At 44.3% G+C, this 19,079-nt stretch overlaps 1 protein-coding gene across 1 annotated transcript in view; it reads right to left on the reverse strand.

The window, feature by feature from the left end:
• MYOM2 (myomesin 2) overlaps positions 1–19,079 on the reverse strand; it is a 100,670-nt gene that overhangs the window by 22,545 nt on the left and 59,046 nt on the right. Inside the window, exons 22-28 of the mRNA XM_025393958.1 lie at positions 17,543–17,699; positions 17,344–17,450; positions 15,143–15,187; positions 14,441–14,577; positions 7,561–7,705; positions 7,391–7,450; positions 5,033–5,100 (exon numbers count right to left, since the gene is read on the reverse strand). Coding sequence (XP_025249743.1) covers positions 5,033–5,100; positions 7,391–7,450; positions 7,561–7,705; positions 14,441–14,577; positions 15,143–15,187; positions 17,344–17,450; positions 17,543–17,699 — 719 coding nt within the window. The remainder of the gene's footprint in view (positions 1–5,032; positions 5,101–7,390; positions 7,451–7,560; positions 7,706–14,440; positions 14,578–15,142; positions 15,188–17,343; positions 17,451–17,542; positions 17,700–19,079) is intronic.

A 19,079-nucleotide genomic window follows, 5' to 3' on the forward strand; every position in this document is an offset into this window, starting at 1 on the left:
GTAATAACGTCAAACACATTTCTAAATTCCAGCTTCTAAAGTTATTAAGTCCTCACAGTTGCTCACAGAAGGACAAATGATTCTCGTCATTCTAGTCCATGAAATTAGAGGGCATAAAGATCTTTGGTCTATATGAAATGTCATTAACAAAGACAAGTCTTAAGCAATATATATAGGGATTTCTGAATAATATAGAATATTCTGAGGGTCTATAAAGCTGCTTGGCTGCTGCTCTTTTAGCGGCATCACATTTCAGGTACAGGGACACAAAGGAAATGAAAACACAAAAAATGCCCACTAGAGGTGAGGACCTTCCCTTAACTGAAATTCCTCACAATTCAATCACTGGCTAGAAACTAAGCTTTGCGGACTCCGAAGATAAGTGAGCATTCCAATTCACATGCTCTGGCATTCATCTGAGGGACAAGGAAGAGTTCATATTCAGCATGGCAGGATATACGAATCCCATCGGACTATACGAGTCTGACAATTCTACGTTCACATCCATGTGGATTCAAGAAGAGTGATGTTGATGACAAAAGATTGCAAATGATTCAACAGTGTGATCAGCTCTGCTAGGGTAACAGTACAACACAGAATTTCCACATGTGCTATGGGAAATGGCATCGTTCTTGATAGCACTGGGACTGAATCTCTGTGAAGCAGGGGTTTTGTCTGTTTCAGTAACACTTGTCCCCAGGTGCATGGCTGCCTGCCTGGCACACAGAGGTTGTCCTGTCAATGTTTGTGGAATACACAGATGGAAGGTATCCCACTGAGCTCCTAAGTAGGGTCTCCTTCTAAAGTCAGAACCACTCCTTGATAACAAATCTTAGAATGGACTGAGGCTGAGGCTCCACGACTCTAGCACACGATCCCCTTTAACATTTCAAGATTTTCTTTGGTGTCTCTTTTCAATGCCAGTCTAATTGCTTACTGTCTCTTAAATCAATACTGTTTTCCCTTCCTCTCTTCTTCAAAGAAATTTTACATTGCTGGTCCTTTCCAATTTTACATTGCTGGTCCCTTCCAATAAATGCCTTTCCAATGACCTTCAATTTCTGTTTTCTAAAAAAAAAATCTGTAATCAATCTCTTTGTCCTATAAGTGGGGGAGGCAGTTGTAATTCCCCAAAACAACTCATTTGTTTCTTCTCCGCACTCCCTCAACTTCTCTCTACCATAAACTCTTTAAAATATGGGCACCTAAACTGTACATGAATGTCTAGGAAAGATGATAACATCACTTCTTAGGCTACATATGGCCCATTCCTGACTCACACTTCCTAAGAGTCAGTGCTCATTCTCCACTTCTGCTGTGTAACAGATGTTTAACAGATTTTCTTATGTTTATGATTGTGGTTTCTCTGTGTCTTAAACTTTTAAAAATGATTTTCTCTGAAGTTATAATGTGAATGTATCCCTGTATAAATTTTTCTCCATGTACTTTTTTCATGTAAATAATTTTTAAAATAACCATCTGCACCACATTATTAAATGAAAAACCATGTAGACAAAATGGTGCACAGAATCACAGGCTTGACAGGGACACAAGTATGTAAATCAAATGTATTAAATTGCACCAAAAAAACCTCAAATCTCAAGTAATATTAGTTTTCCCAATATCTGTGTTTAAAGATTTATGAATTACTTTAGTCAGGGAACCTAAAATACTTTTAAATATTTATAGACAGTTCTGTCCCACTAAGATGATATCAGAGCCCATGGAAAGCAGAACTCGGGGGTCTCGCCACTGGCCTTGGGAGTGCACACACACGTTTTATGGCACGGTCAGAACAACAACAACAACAACAAAGAATAAACTGATGCCATAACCGAGTCACTCTGACTTGCTCTGGGCTTTGAGTTGCTGACTCCCTAAGGAACTGATTTTTGCAGTGCTGATGTCTACAATTTTGAGGAAACGTACCTTTCTGCGTAGGGTAAATAATTGGAGAAAGTTGCTTTTCCAGCATAAACGGACTACGTACACAGGCTATCATCAGTCACCTGGTGGGTTTCTTCCCTTTAAGTATCCATTATGCTTTTCATTTGTTGAGCAAGACTTCTAAAGACCACCTCCCTTGCAGCTTCCTTGCAAGTAACCTTCTTCTCTTCTTTTATCAATGTTTTCATTTCTGAATCTTCCTTTTAAACATACTAGCGCAAGAAATTCACTACCAAAAATCTAAGTATTTAATAAATTTACCACAACCTTGAGTGTGTTTGATATTAAAGCCTTAGCTCTAGTTATCACACACACACACACATACACACACACACACATATATATACAGGAAATCAAATTGCAAATTAATTACCAATACTGAGGATGATCAAAATAGTAAGAAAGGTTCGTTTCATCACACAAATTTCTACGAGCAACCTGCACCTATCTAGGGTGTGTTCAACACCCACCTAGTTCCAAACCCCCGTGCCCACCCTCCTGCAAATCCCTGTGCCCGGGTCCACTCCCGAGTGCACTGCAGACCTCTTCATGGCAGGTCCCCATCCAACGCTTACATGCATCAACGAGTTCGCACCCCAGTGTCCCCACCGAGGTGGCCCAGCGGAGATCACCAAGGCTTAGCCCTGCCTCCTCTCCATTTGTCCTGCTTGGCCTCACTTTCCTGCTCAACTTAGACAGCTGGTTGACCAACTAACTACAGTTAAGCAAAACCCAAAGTTCCTATTCCATCTTCCCTTCTTGCAACATCCATCCAGCAAGACCCCAATCATGAATCTATCCCCTGACTCACACCAGGGTCACCAGCCACATCTGGAAACATCAACCCCAACACCCCTATTTGGGCCACTACGAACTGTCTCCACATTGCTTCACTCAACAGTGATCTCCATTCTTAATAAGGAGCTCCTGTCATGCCTCCTTCAGTGGCAATCACAGCCTACTCCTGCCACCCACCCCACCATGGGCCACCTTTCTCATCTTCAACACCCTCCAGCCTTTCACTGGAAAGAGCGTGAAATCAACTGGCTACACTGGTGGATCTGCTGCTTGCTCTGCCCTGGTTTTTGGCATCACCCACGCCCCCTCATTGTCCTTCACGGGGAGCTGCCCTGGGGGCCAAGCAGCCCCCTGCATGGCTGTGCTGACCTCCTGGTCTCATCTCCCTCCAGGCCAGCACTGCCCCTCCTGCGTCCCCATGCCCTCCCTTTCCTTCACCTATGACTCCTCTTCTACTGACCCCTCTGCCTATAAATAGGATTGAGTGTCCCCATCCAGAAAGAGAGAAAGACAAAGCTGCCCTGACTCCCCTCTCTCTCCCTCACAGCCCGCTGAGCACCTCAGAGGGCAGCGGGCTCCTGCTCACATCCTCCCTTGTCTCTCATCTCCTCAGCCCACCACGTAGAGACCCCGCCTTGCCAACAGCACCCAGCCCGTGCTGCCTCCAGCCACCCCTCCTCACTCAGCCATGCAGCACTTCCTCCAGCTGCCCATCTTCACCCGGCCATGCAGCACTTCACTCCGAAGTCCCTCCCTGCCAGCGGCACCAAGTCATTTGCTTTCCCTCTGAACTCTCTGATGGTTTCTGCTCAATAATCCCAGAGCTGCTCTCCTCTTCTCCTCTGACAATCTGAATTTTCCAGAATGCCCCAATTGTTTGTGATGTTCCTGTCTCTAAAGGCTGTCCTTTGGCAGCTTGACTCACTTGCGTCATGTCCGCAGCCAAGCATTCCCGATACCTCATGAATCCACACCCAATATCTCATGAATCCACGTGCTCCAGTTGACTTTCCCATTGCTGCCAGGTTCACATGTCCCGTTGTGAGCTGGTTATGCCTTATTGCCCATTCCACGGATATAACTAAATCTTTGTGAAATTGAATGTATTCTCAAAACCCTAAAACTTGGCCCTCCCCATACAGTGCTGATCTCAAGTAATATCACACCCACTCAGTCCTTCCCTCTCACCCACACCCACCTACTTGCCAACTCCTGCTGGTTTTAACTGCTGGATGTTTATCCTAAATCTCCTTCTTTCTGTGGATATGAAACTGCCCTGCTGGAGTTGCCCTCTCTCAGCAGCCTGCTGAAGCATCGTCCTCCAGCCCTGCCACCTCCAGCCTTCCTTGTCAACAAGCAGCCCATGTCACTGCACTCACATCCCTCAGGTGCTCTGCACCCTCTCAGACCATGGCCAGCCTCTGGGTCCTGCAGGAGAATGCCCCACTTGCCCATCAGCCTTGGATTTTTTTTTTTTTATTTTTAAGTGCACAGTTCAGCTTCTCTGTCCCTCCCTGCTGCTGGATCTCCCTGCTTCTCTGTCCCTCCCTGCTTCTCTGTCCCTCCCTGCTTCTCTGTCCTTCCCTGCTTCTCTGTGCCTCCCTGCTGCTGGATCTTCCTGGAACCATCTTTTCCCACTCACTGGCCTGCATAATTCTTAGTCCCCCTGGCACACACAGCTCAGGAATCATCTCTTTATTGAAACTATCTGTTTACTTTTCTCTCTTATCCAGTAGACAATAAGAAACTAGTTTGGGGGTAAAAATAATGCATTATTGATCTTTTTCCCCCATCCCCCTATCCTGAGACAGTCAAATACTAGGCGGTTATTAAATTGAAGGTTTGCTGCTTAAAAAATAGATTTTTATATTTAGTAATAAAACATTTCATTACTACATTGTTAAATGAAACTGAAAAAAGCATCTTGTCTCCAAAGCATGCCTTTTCTTTCCTGATGAACTCGTATGAGCAGCACCTCCAGTGTATTTCAGCAGGGCACTCTTTCTCATAAACTCAATAATGGTTTAAGTAAAATTTTTGTAATCCAACCTTCCGTTGCATCCCATAACACTCTAATCTTTTCATGAAGAAGAAAAGACAAGCACTAAAGTCCAAGTAACAAAAACTCCACAGGACCCAAAAGCCACTCTGCCCATCCGCAGTTACACAGACACCACACGTTTCATCACCAGCGTCACAGATTTGGCCACAGCTGCTCCCTGAAAGGCCCCTCTGATAGTAACCAGAACGAGACTTATTGTTTCCCCGTTAGAACCAGGTTTCTCACCTTGCAAACAAGTCGAACTTCACATTCTTCTGTGACGTCCCAGTGCAAGTACTCAGCAAAATGAGGGCCTAAGGAGGAAAAAAGGAAAAACAACTTTTTAAAAAGGAAAAAGGAAGTAAACAAATAAATATATAGCTATTATATCTATACCTACACATATATGCATGGTGTGTATATATAATACAAAAACATGTATTGTATATATTTATGTAATGCATTTTTGGCAGAAGACAATAGCTGTGCAGAATGAAACTGAGATAGTTTTCAGGCCTGGGATGTCGACACGTGTTAACACTGATTCTCCACTGGAATCTGTGCTTCCTGGTAGGAGCACACCATCTGATGGCTCCTCCTTACTGACATCTCATATCTATTGCTCTTTAGAAAGGAGACTATTGAAATAATTATATTTTGTTTCCCAAAGTATATGTCTAACCGAACATTCAACAACACGGTAAATAATATCTTTAATAAGAGCATAGACATGAGATGAAGAAATAACAGTTTGGCCTAGCAATTGTGTAAAACACATTTTCTTTAGATAGCATTCAAAATCAAAGATGGGTTTATGTAGGGTTTTTTAAAATGTTAATCATTTTTATTTAAAATACATGTAGGAATAAGTCGTACACTAATACCCTTTTGCCATTCAATGCAAAACTACAAAGCAGAGTTGGAAAGTATGTGTTGGCTTCTTTCATATACATGAATACATCCTACAAAGTTGGCCAAAAAATGTTCATAATGCAGAAATAAGTAAAACAAAATATTTGTGACTATTAGAAATAAAAACAATGAAAAATAATAAAAATGAATGTTTTGATTTTGTTTCATACTTCATATTCTAATTTTTCTCAAGAAGTATAGAAATCCCATATATAAAAATATTATTTGAATAAACCCTTGGGGTATGTTTGAGAATCTAAAATGTATTCGTTTTCCTTTGTATCTAGTTAACATGTATTTGTAAAAGCAATCTAGTTAAAATATATTGTTTGTCGTTAGAAAATTTAAAAGCTCCCACAATTTTAAGTAGAATGAACAATTTCCTGGTGATAGGAATAGCCTCTACTGCCTTCTCTACATTTCAAAGCCGAATGATGCCCCTGCCTCCTCCACCCCCATTCTTTATTCTTTTTCATTAAAATTGCTGGACTCTGTCTGAACATTAAAGCTAGAGGCACGCTTTCCTCATCACTCATGGCTATCAAGTGGGTTCCTTTCCCATGCAGTTGGTAAGCCCCACGCATCTACGGGATGCTCAGCCCCATAAGAAATATTAGGAATTCGACAAACAACGGAAAAGCCGGCCTGTCCTCTGAGTGCAGGGTAACATCCAGCCCCTCACAAAGGCTCAGAGCCCACGAAAGGAACAGCCGGGGCCCCTGCAGTCAGGGAAGGCCACAGTGGGAGGCCACAGGGAGATGGAAAGACCCACTTTGGACTTGAGATTGGAAAGACCTCAAGAGAGACAAGACCACAGAGACAGGCATGGACGCCCAGGAAGGGACAAGGTGAAGAAATCAGTCCGGCCCATCCAGGAAGTTGTCCCCATGGTGGGAAATAAGATCTGGTTAAGCGGTGGGTGCAGATTGTGGAAAGCCTGCGTTTATCTGATGCATGCTTTATGGGGCTATTAAAGCGTTTTATGCAAAGGGGCGCCTAAAAGAAATAAGTGTATCGGAAGAACCACCTCCCAGCAGCATATAGAAGAGAGTAGTTAGTCAGCAAGTCAGTCACAGATCCTGGTTAGACTGATGGTTTCTTTGACTTAAGATAATAACAGGAAATGTGAACATTAAACAGAAGAGTCTGGGGCTTTTAAAGGTAGAAGCATTTTTTAAAATGCAGGCAAAATATATGTAAAGGACAAAGAATAGAAAAGTATACACATTTCTAGTGCTAAGAAATGGCAATGGTCTAACTTTTCTTTTCTTTTTTTTTTTTTTCTTTTTTTGAGACAAGATCTCACCTGTTGCCCAGGCTGAAGTGCAGTGGCATGATCATAGCTCACTCCAGCTTCAACCTTGGGATCAAGCTAGGACTACAGGCATGCGCCAACATGCCCAGCTTCTTTTGATTTTTTTTTTTTTTTTTTTTTTTTTAAAGACAGGTTCTGCCTATGTTGCTCAGGCTGGTTTTGAACTCCCGGGCTTTGGTGATCCTCCCACCTCAGCCTCCCAAAGTACTGGGATTACGAGCATGAGCCACCATGCCTGGCCTGGCCTGGCCTAATCTTTAATCATTTAGAACAGCCTTTAGGGTCGCTTGGGATCACGTAGGATCTGCTTCTGACAAATACTCCAATCGTAAGTCTTTGCTTTATGCTGGGGGCAGAGGAGCAGGTCAGTGACTCACCTTGTTTCCTGAGAAATTCTTTCCTTTGAAACTCAGCCTCTTCCAGCACAGTCCTGAATGCTAAATTCAATATTTAAAAAAAATACATATGAAACATGTTTGCTTCTCTCCAAAAGAATTTAATTTGAATTATCTTTTATGGACATATGGAAATATTCGATATAGCATACCATCTCCAATAAGGACTAGAGAAGACTGACTTTTGGCTTTTCCGTCATGAATCTGCACAGTGTAGGTCCCCTCATTGTCAATAGTAAATCGATCCATCACCATCTCAATAATGCCAGTAGCTTTGTCACATTTAATTCTGTGTATCTGCAAGCAAAACAAGGGAAATGGAGAATTATACAAGGAAATCTCTCCTAGTTTTCCTTCTCAGCATTTAACAATTGCATCTGCCGTGAGATCTTAAGGGATTATGACAGGAAGAAACCAAAATGAAATTTTATCAAGGAAACCTCCCGGTGAACACGGATCAAACTTGTGAGTATGAGCTGTCACTCACAAAGCCTGGCTGTGTGAGGAGATCTGAGAGTCCAAACCAGGTACCTTCTAGGCAGACTCCACACCTACCCAAGAATGAGTTACTAACGTGAAGCAGATAAAATTCACAGGAGAAAAAAATGATATGCAATTGATATAAATTATAACGATCGCCAGCTGATGACAAAATCCCACATGGATAGCAGCAACAGGCAATGTCCACAGCCACTGTCAGCTTCAGTTCCTGAGACACAGTACCCACAAGCCCCAACCTGCTTCTGTCCATCAGGATGCAGGGGTTTCAGGTGAGGAAAGGATAAATGGACCTCCAACAGGTGTTGACTTTTTAAATCACTTTTGATTTCTTTTATTTTTTAAATGTTTCATTTTATTCTATAGTACATGCACAGATACATATGAACACATTTTATTTAGGTAATCCTACAAGTCGAAGAACAAGTGTTTCTCTAACACACAGATGCATCAAACGAATTTGATCTTTTTTTTCCCTCTGATTTTGTGATGTTTATTAAATTTTTAACTTCACTAAAACCATTTTCCCTACCTTTATTAATGTTTATTTCTCTTTATTTCTCTTTTTTATTTTTTATTTTTATTTTTTTATTTTTATTTATTTATTTATTTATTTTTTGCTGGTTTCCTTATTTGGAGGTTTGATATTTTTACCTTTTTGTGCTTGATAATTATTAAAATTATTATAAATTAATATTAGTAGTTACATTTCACTTTTTCATTTAAATAACTCTAATTCTAATGGAATCTTTCAAAACATCAATCAGTCTGTGTAAATTTTAGAACCGTTTCAAACCAATTTCATATGATATTGGTCTTTGCCAATATATGTTCTTAATATATTCAACCATCTCTTCTTTGTAATTCTGAAAACAGGTTTTCCTTTGTAACAGTATATAAATTTGTCACATCTCTGTGATCCCAGCTACAGAGGAGGCTGGGGCAGGAGGATCGTTTGGGCGACAGAGAAAGACCCTGTCTCAAACAAATAAAAAGAAATTTTGTTGGGCTGGGTGCAGTGGCTCACACCTGTAATCCCAGCACTTTGGGAGGCCAAGGCGGGCAGATCACCTGAGGTCAGGAGTTCCAGACCAGCCTGGCCAACATGGTGAAACCCCATCTCTACTAAAAATACAAGAATTAGCCAGGCATGGTGGCGCATGCTTGTAATCCCAGCTACTCAGAAGGCTGAGGCATGAGAATCGCTTGAACTCAGGAGGCAGAGGTTGCAGTGAGCCGAGATCACACCACTGCACTCCAGCCTGGGCAACAGAGTGAGACTCTGTCTCAGAAAAAGGGGGAAAAAAGAAATTTTGTCATATATAGTGCATACGACCAAACTACAAACATTTGCCCACACAATTCCCCCTTCCTGCCTGCAGTGCAGCTGTCTTATTGCTAAGATGGGAGAAAGATTGGGAGGGGAGGCTGTTGGTTGCTCTGAGAACATTAAACTGCATCGCTTCATGATTTCTAGGTTTTACTGTATGATGGGAACAGTCCACAGAAGCCTGGACTACCTGCCTCTCTGCTGCTTTGGGGATGAATGTAGGGATACATTTCATGCCTTGGAGTTCCCCGAGGGCCATGCCTCACAGTTCTGAGCTCGCAGGCCTCTCTGCAACCATGCAGCAGCTTCTGCCCATCCTTGCCGTGGCCACCTCACCCGAATGCAGCCCTTGGGACTGGCTCCAAGGGAGACTTCCCTGATGTCCCGGGGTGAGGCTTGGTGTTTTCTGGGGTTTCCACAGCCGTGCCTCCCCTCCCCCAGCAGCACCCTGCCCTCGGGAGCACCCTCCCCAGCCTACCTATCCTCCTGCCGTCTGTCTCGCTAGACAATGAGCCCCTCAGAGCAGGCACGGCCTTACTCATCCCTGCAGCCTCACGCCGTGCCTAGCATCACGCCTGGCAGTGAGAAACACCAAACACACGTCCGTCGAGGTCCTGAGAAAGTCAGCTGGAGGGGGCTTAACTCATCCTGCCATCCGTGGTGTTGAGTGGCTGTGGTCTCTGACACTACTGAGTGACACTGAGCAATTTTAGAAGATAATTATCCTTCTAAGTGAGAGCCCACGGATGTGGTCAGGACCAGAGTGTCCTTCCCAGTGCAGACCCAGGAAGCCTTCTTGATCAACTGAGACCTTCCCCTCCTGATCAGTCATTGGCTGAAACTACAAACCTGTCCCAGCCAGTCCTTCCTCCATCCCTGGCTGCACCTGTCACCTCCCTTCCTTCAACAGCTAACCCCCTGCGCCACCCTCTTTGACCTCCCTGCACTGGTGCAGCCATGCCTTGGGCACAGAAGCCCCAACCCAGGCAGCATCTGGGGTAGAGGCCTCCCAAGGCCATCGCCTGCTCCCAGCTCACCTTCCCCATGCCTCTGCTCGCTGAGCGTTTGGGATGCGCTAAGATACTGAAAGGTTTTATGGCTGCTAGTGGATTGCATTGTACTCTACCTGGATGATACAATGTCTGACATTGAGCAGGGTCTTGACAGTAGAAAGACCACATCCCAGTGTGTGACTTGTCCTAAATGCAGCAGTAATGCAGGGCAGAACGGCGTCGAGGGCATCCAGTGTCCAATGCGGGACTCACCCCAGCCATGCCACCGTAGAATCACGGGAGTCTGGACGCCCGGCCTCGGCTTCCTCGTGCCCAGAGTTAGCAATATGGCAGTCTCAGCTGCTGTCAATATTTTCTGCAGATCTTCATCTACCTTTGGATTGATCCCAGCTGGAATTGGGGCAAAGGCTTTGCAGCCTGAATAATGATCTTACCCAGGACCCAGAGAGGCTCTTGGAGCCTCATGAGCAAAACAAAACACCAATAGTCTGTGGCGCTCAGCAAATGAGGCAGCAAAGGAGACTCCGTCAGCCCTTAGAACCACACTCCTCTTACAACCCTTGCCTTAGCAGCAATACTACAGAGAATTTCTATCTGCAGGTGACAACGTAAGTTTGGCCAGAAAATCAGCAACCTTCTTCTGATGAATCACATGCATTTATTTTCACAATGTTCTTCTTTCTGAGTTTACATTTCTGATATTGCAAATGCCAGTGCCACCAGAAAGGCTTTAGAAGAGGAAAATTAGCAAACTAGCCACTTGGTTCAGGTTCTCTCTCTCTGTTCATTTTCTTCAGCATTGTTTCTAAGTTCTTCTGCCTGACATTCAAAGCCTGTATCTTCTGACCCATTCCATTCCCAAAAATATTTCCTAAGATCACTCAGGCAAACAGCCCCCTCTGTCGAGCCCACCCCTCCACTTCCCTGTGTCCCTATTCCCTGATCATTCCTGGCTCTCTGTGCACTTGAGCGGCTTGGAATGTCTCATTCTCTCCCTCCCATCCCCAACCCCCACCCCTCGAGCCCCGATTTCTACCTCCTTGACACCCATTTATTTCAATAACCCTCTACCCTTGAAATCCTTCCTGACTACTTCAGCCTCTTCAACTCTCTGTCTTCTGTGAATTCTGAGAGTGTTTACTGCACTGTTTTAATAGAACCTGGGTTCTATCTTTCTTCTCTGTCCTCCTCTCCTTGAAGGTGTATTTCTTTGACCCATGACAGTCTCTGTAAGGGCAGCTTCATATCTGACTGTTCTGTCCCTGCTGGTGCGTTGGCCAAGCGGATATTCACCAGGTGACATACAGGATAGGTGCTGCCATCCACTGGGAAGGGAACAGGACCGCCCAGGCTCCCAACAGCTCCCAGGGATGCTGCAATTGTTGCTTCATTGAATCTGACTTTCAGGGTTTATGTGAATAAAGTCTGCTCCACTCCTACCCCAGGTTTTGATTTCCCATAAACATAAAAATCACCTTCACAATTAGAAATTCCAATATTACATCAGAGATGTAGATCACACAATGTATACTGTGTCAGATCACTGGGACTTTTTCTAAACAGAAAACTGGCACAGGAAATTGGTACATCTAAAATGATAGAAAGAGACAGAAATGGATGAGAAGGCATGACCTCAGACTGTTTTTGAGGGAGGGAGATTATTTTAAGAAATGGCTCAGCTGGGCGCGGTGGCTCACGCCTGTAATCCCAGCACTTTGGGAGGCCGAGACGGGCGGATCACGAGGTCAGGAGTTCGAGACCATCCTGGCTAACACGGTGAAACCCCATCTCTACTAAAAATACATTAAAAAAAAATTAGCTGGGCGCGGTGGCGGCGCCTGTAGTCCCAGCTATTCGGGAGGCTGAGGCAAGAGAATGGTGTGAACCCAGGAGGCGGAGCTTGCAGTGAGCCAAGATCGCGCCACTGCACTCCAGCCTGGGTGACAGAGTGAGACTCCGTCTCAAAAAAAAAAAAAAAAAAAAATGGCTCAATTGCAGGAAGCACAACAACTTTGCCCCCATCCCTGGAGACTGATGTCGCTCTTGGAGGTGCCATGAGCAGGAGAGGGACCTGCGATTCCAGTGGATACACTGTCCCATGGACCTTGAGTTTCTTTACAGTGCAGAGTGTTTACTTTCAAATATCAAAAGTAAACTTCAGGTTGATCAGACAAATGCACTGCCCTTAATGCACTGCCCTTGTTTGTACGACATTATCCTCACTTCGAACATCTATGAGAATGAATGATAGGAACTTACTCTAACTGGCTCTGAGTAAGAAAAACGTATGATTCTCATCAACTAGATTCTTAGCAATATAGCAGCTTTTTCCATTTTCTTAGCTGCTGTGCTGCAATGTCTGGGTAGGTTTTAGAAAATAATTAGGCTTCTTGCTAATGCCATTATGTGGCAAGATGAAGTTAAATGATTTTACGAGTGTCATAAATACAGGCTTTCATATGGCTTCCACAAAATAGCATCAATCTTCAAATGTAAAAGGCACCTGTGGATTGTTAATTGAAGAAGTAAAATATATTCCAAAAGATTAGCCGTGGAGCCAGGGCACCCATCCTGAAAGGAAGCTTTATACAGCAGGTAGGAAATGTTCATCAAAAGATATCCCACAAATAAAGTGCACTTCCCCTAAATTCCATTTCATTTCATAGCATGGTCTCTGCTCAAAGAAGATTTCTCCAATTACCTGGATCAGAAACTAAGTCTCCCATAGGCAATAGTTATATTATTTGCTTTTTTGCAGCCCAAAGCTAGATGTTTTCTACTTTCTAGCCGGCTCTCCCATGTAGGAGTGAGTCTTAAAGTGTGTCATGATTCTCATGGAAAAGATTGACTGAAGAAGAAAATTCTATGATCCTTGTCCATGCAAGACTTCTGTCTGATCAACATTCATCTAACTGAGTCCTGCTAAACGCCCATCAGACACAAAGGCTGGACTACAATGAGGGGTCCCACTTAGAAATATAGTAGGTGGGCTGCCTGGGAGAGTGAGAGGCTCCTGCATCCTACGGTTCCCCTAAAACTTGTGTAATGAACAAACCAATCAACACTGAGGACTTAGTAGGCAGCTAAGGTTGCCAACCAGACTCTACACTGGGCACTAAGGAAAAAAGGCAGAAGCAGTAAAGATGGGGCCTCTGAGAAAGCCCCAAGTCACCACTGAACAATAAAGTCCCCATGAAATAGGGCTGTCCTTTAACTGTGTCCCTGGCATGCTGTACTTAGAAAACAGGAAATTTATCGAAACACAACCAATGGCTTCTCAAATATTCTCCGGACGAATAAGGAGTACCTATCATAATTGTTAGGATTCATTTTATACAATCAAAAGCAGAACCCAGGTGGTGTCTGGACCGTGACATAACATGTGCCTTTTTTGTTGTTGTTTTTGAGACAGAGCCTTGCTGTCACCCAGGCTAGAGTGCAGTAGTTCAATCGTAACTCACTGCAGCTCGGGCCTCCCAGGCTCCAGTGATCCTCCCACATCAGCCTCCTAAGTAGCTGGGACTACAGGCAAGCACCACCACGCCCAACTAATTTCTTAATTTTTTGTAGAGATGGGATCTCTTTATGTTGCCCAGGCTGGTCTTGAACTCCTGGGATCAAGCAATCCTCCCACCTTGGCCTCCCAAAGTGCCGAGGTTACAAGTGAGAGCCGCTGTGCCTGGCCAGAACATCGCTCTCGACAGCCACACTGTCAGATCAGTCTGCCACACCAAGATTACTGCCCAGACAGGTAGGGAAGCCACAGAAACTTATTCCCCAGGGATGCCTTCCATGGGAAGCTGTCGGCAGGGGGAGAATGCAGGGAGGCCTCTCTCACAATGGAACAAAAAATAGATACCTTCAAAACCATTATCAAGAATAACTGGACTGATTCATCAAGGATATTTTCCCCACCTGACCTGAACCTTTTTCATGAAAACAAGCTCAAAGTCATTTTTAATTCCAACGGGCTCAGATTTTAAAGACTCCTGATGTCTCCTGTCACCCAGACCAAACCTTTGAACATTGTAAGAATCAACCATCTCCATTCATCTTGTCAACCTTCCACGCCCCAACCTTTAAGGCTCAAAAAGGGATGGAAACAGACAGAGTGTTGACACTCAGTAACTGACCTACCACAACAAAGGCGGGCTCCCTGCAAAGCCAGAGATCACTCACACAGGAACTCACCTCGCTGTCAGAGACTTCTCTGTCGTTAATAATAAATCGGTAGCTGGCGTCTGGTGATAAGTGCTCAGCCTGGAGCCAGAAGCGAACCTGCCCCTTATCAAAAATCTCATAAGCTAATTCTGATTTCAGAGGAATTGCTACAGGAAGAAAAGAAATCGCAAGTCAATAATGCATGAATCCTTGTGAGGAAGAATAGCTGCAAATTGCAGGGAAATATCAATCCTAGTTATTAAATTTTTTGAGAACGTGAAACCCTGGAGTATTAGATTATGGAAGCCAAAAATAAAACATAAAACTTGAGTAGCCTGTTGTCACCTCTAAAGCCTCATACCACGTGAGTTCTCAGTTAGCTTTCCGGACGTGTTTGATGAGTAAAGATGCCTGGATTATTTCTATATTTAATGCAATTCAATAACAGAAGATTTCACTTGATAGGAAATGAAATCTTGGATTTCACTTGGATTAGGAACAGCTATACTAAACCCAAAATTCAAATCACTCTGTACGCAATGCCAAGTTTCAACAAGCTATTATATAAGCTAATATTTGTTTTAAATCAATAGGTTTCAATCCTGTGAGCTGGGATCAGGAAATGAGGCCATCCTTTCCCCAAAGCTGTTCCTCCAAGAGCTCATGCATTAATGAACACGGCTCTCCAGCCAGCGGCTGTAAGCAGAGGTGCAGGGCTGGAGGCTTACTTACTGGGGTTCTTTATTTCATTGCTCAATGCCATCAAACGTTCAAGCTCTGAAACAAAGAAAAAGTATTTCAATTGATTTGGACCTGCACATTGAGAGGTTTGTAGACATCAGCAAGGCTACACACGAGCAAGATTGGAAACCCCAAGGATTTAATTGGAGGACACGAAAGGAATTTAAACTACAAGTCTGAGGGACATAGAGGATAGCTTTACCAAAACTTCACCATTTTAAGAACCCACCTAGTACAGGGGCAGCTGAGGACAAGGCAGGGTACAGTCATGGGGATGAAGGAACTGGGGGCAGGGGCAGGTATATCCCTGGAATATAGGAAGACTTGGAAGACGAAAGGTTAAAGGGAGCCTTTTCCAGTTGCTTGCACTTAATGTGAGCTCTTTCCTAAAATTGATTGGACTGGCTGAGAACATCCTTGTGGCCTGTGACTTTCCTTCCCCTCTCAAGATTTCCTTCTTCAATCTCATTAAAGAAAAGTATACATACCACTCATTTCATCACCATAGTGTATTACCATGAATTTTAAAAAAAGGAAGGAAGGAAGAAATAAAGCAAAAAAATAAATAAATAAACAAAATACACTGCATTCCTGAGAAAGTCCCAAGAGCAAGGTAAGAAAATCTGAGGCTCTAAGCCACTTCATTTTTTCTCCTTCCTTCCTAAAATTAGAATTGGAAACAAGATGGTGGTCTCCAAGGCCTTCAAGAACATGTCTCTTCAAAATGGAAAAATGAAGTCAGATTTTTCTGACCAAAAGTAAATTCACATTGGCAGCAGGTTTGACAGGGAGGACAGGCTTTCCCAGTTAAATCTTCTGGTAGGAATTTCCGTACATGGAATGAGCTAAATCTTCAACTGCAAAGTTTCGCCTCAAATATATTTGAAGTCTATACACGATATAAGAGAGGCAGAAATTTTATCTTTTGCAAATACTTAAAATTAAGATAGAAATTTTGAAATGGTGCGGAGGAACGCATAGCTTTTCGGAATTCTTCAGGATGTCGTGAAGGTACAAAACTGCGCTGACCCTGGAGGCGGGGCCAGCAGAGGCTGCTTTAAAAGCATGCAAGTCGATTTTGGGTCCTTCCCCGCCCTGCCTGTGAGCGGTGAACTGAGGACCCCAGAAAGGCCTCCTCATTTGTCCGGCTGTGTCTTGTTAAATGTGCATGAGTTTTCCCGAATTTAACCAACATTGAGCCAGACCCGCACACTCAAGAAGCCGGGAGTGTGATTCTGGCTGCGCCCGCCATGGGTCCCTGCCCATCCTCCTGCCCAGCCCACAGCACCCATCCTGGGTCAGATGTTCTCAGATCACAGCCTCTGCGTGATATCAACCAGGACAGTGATTGCTAACTAAAGGATCTGCTTGTCAATCGTAGGGCATCCCTGGAGATCATTTATGCCATCTGTGGAGAGCATTTTAATAGAAAACTTTTGGAAACTCACATGCCTTAAAGACCCAAAGAAACCCAGAGATCTGAGGATACCATCCAGCCCTACAAGGTCACGCTGCATCACTGCCCCTTCATTTTAAAATGTCTAAGGCTGACGCTGCCCTGCAAGTGGGGTAGATGAGGGGCCACACAAATACACGTGATACCAGACAGTTAAAAAAATCAGCCCTGCCTGCCTGAGACTGTGTGCCTGGTGAACTCAGATCTGTGAACCTACCTAAGAAAACTATTATTTTTCCCCTTGATTACTAAACAGACTTTTCTCACTTCTCTCTGCTGTCTTCATTTGTAAGAGAAAAGCAGGTTTTCACTATGGCAGTTAAACATTATTTCACGCATAAAAAAATTTTTCTTTGATCATCCAGATTTCTTGTGTTGGAAGGAAGGGAAGACTCTTCCATCCATAGGTCTCATTAATTTCATGGATTTCTTAGCTAATATGTTACCTTCTGCATACCAAACTATTAAAATGTGACTAAGATTCAACTTTAAAAGTACAAGTTGAAGGTTGTACAAGCAATATATCAGGACCAGAAACTGTTTGGTGGAAACAGTATAAACTTTAGAGTCTGTTTAATTTCTAAAGTAAGTTTTGGCTTATATACATAGCCCCCACCGCCAACCTCCTGCAAACATACATCTTTTTTCTAAGCAAGTAAGTCTTTCCTATGTTGGCGTCAATCTTTAAAAGTGTGATAAAACCAAAACAGGCAAGGTTCTGCCATATAAATATTACCTTCTGGGTCCAGAACAAAGCTGGAGGACACTCCGTCTGTATCACTTACAGACACAGAGTAAGTCCCTAAATCCTCCTTATCCGGATTCTTTAAGTACAGCTTGGAGCTAAAAAGGAAGAAGAGTAGGTGAATGTCGATCATTTCTGTTGGCAGGAACTTCTAAAAGTTTCCAATATCCAACTTCCAGGCTTGACTTACTGATCCCCCACGGTTTCGATTTTAAACCTCTCATCATCTGCAATCTCCTCGTAGGATTTACACCAGGTGAACTGAGATGCGTCTGTCATTTCCTGGCAGTCGAAGGCCAGGTAGATGTTGCCTTGCTCGTCGACACCAGCACTGATTTCCTTGGTGCCTGCGTAAGAAGAGCATGAGGTGAGCGGCTCAGGGACACGGTGTTCTTTCAACTCTTTTTTGGGAGAGGGTGATATGGTTTGGCTCTGTGTCTACACCCAGATCTCATCTCGAATTGTAATCCCCAAGTGTCAAGGGAGTGAGGTGATTGGATCATGGGGTGGTTTCCCTCATGCTGTCCTCATGAGAGTGAGTGAGTCTCACGAGATCTGACGGTTTTAGAAGCACCTGGCATTTCCCCTGCTGGCACTCACTCCATCCTCCCGCCCTGTGAAGAGGCACCTTCTGCCATGACTGTAAGCTTCCTGAGGACTCCCCAGCCATGAGGAACTGTGAGTCAATTAAACCTCTTTTCTTTATAAAGCACCCAGTCTCCAATATTTCTTCATAGCGGCGTGAGAATTGCCTACTACACAGAGGTTAGCCAAAGCAGAGACCCCATCTCACACCAAATCATCCGTTGCATTTAATGACCCAGGGCTGATCAGAGAGTCCTGAGATAGAAAACACTTAGGGAGGACCCGGAGGGCTTTGGTTGTTTTGTGGTTGCTGATTTTTTTAATTTATCACATTTCTGCCCACATCCTTCTCTGCATCTCACACGACCGCAGAAAACCTATCAGGGCTGCCTCTCCAGGCCCTGAAGATCCTGTTCTCTCTGGACTCTCCTCCTCTGACCCTCAGGAGAAGCCCAGCAGCCATGTGCCCACCACGGAGCTCCCCCTTCACACAGCTCTGCCTTCTGCAAGGGGCCTTGCCTTGTCTTGTTTGGGAGTAGGGGTTGTTTGTGGTTTATTTGCTTCTTTTTGACCCAGGTGAACATCTGGCCATGTGCAAGGCAGAATCTACGTCTTAGGAAGTAGATGTGTCCAATGACAAGACACATCTCAGCCTCTGCTGGTGAGTGGAACTGAGGCCATGAAGTATCAATGCTCTCGGGTTATGAAGAAGACACAGATGCAAGGAAGGCCAGGTGGCAGGGTGAGATGAAGGAACGAGAGGCCACCACAGAGAGCCATCAGGATCTTCACAGTCTGAGGCTGCACTGCTTCCTGACACTCAGGTCACATTCTGTAGCTGTGGTTTGGATGTGGTTTATCCCCTCAAAACTCATGTTGAAATGTAAAAGCCAGTGCAATGGTGTTGGGAGGTGGGGCCTTTAAGAGGTGATTAATGACTGGGGGCAGCAGCTCACGCCTGTAATCCCAGCACTTTGGGAGGCCGAGGTCAGCGGATCGCTTGAGCTCAGGAGTTCAAGACCAGCCTGGGCAACATAGTGAGACCCTGTCTCTATAAAAAATAGAAGGCCGGGTGCAGTGGCTCACGCCTGTAATCCCAGCACTTTGGGAGGCCGAGGCAGGCGGATCACGAGGTCAGGAGA

The sequence above is a fragment of the Theropithecus gelada genome, chromosome 8, assembly GCF_003255815.1.
Source record: "Theropithecus gelada isolate Dixy chromosome 8, Tgel_1.0, whole genome shotgun sequence".
Classification (NCBI taxonomy): Eukaryota; Metazoa; Chordata; class Mammalia; order Primates; family Cercopithecidae; genus Theropithecus; species Theropithecus gelada.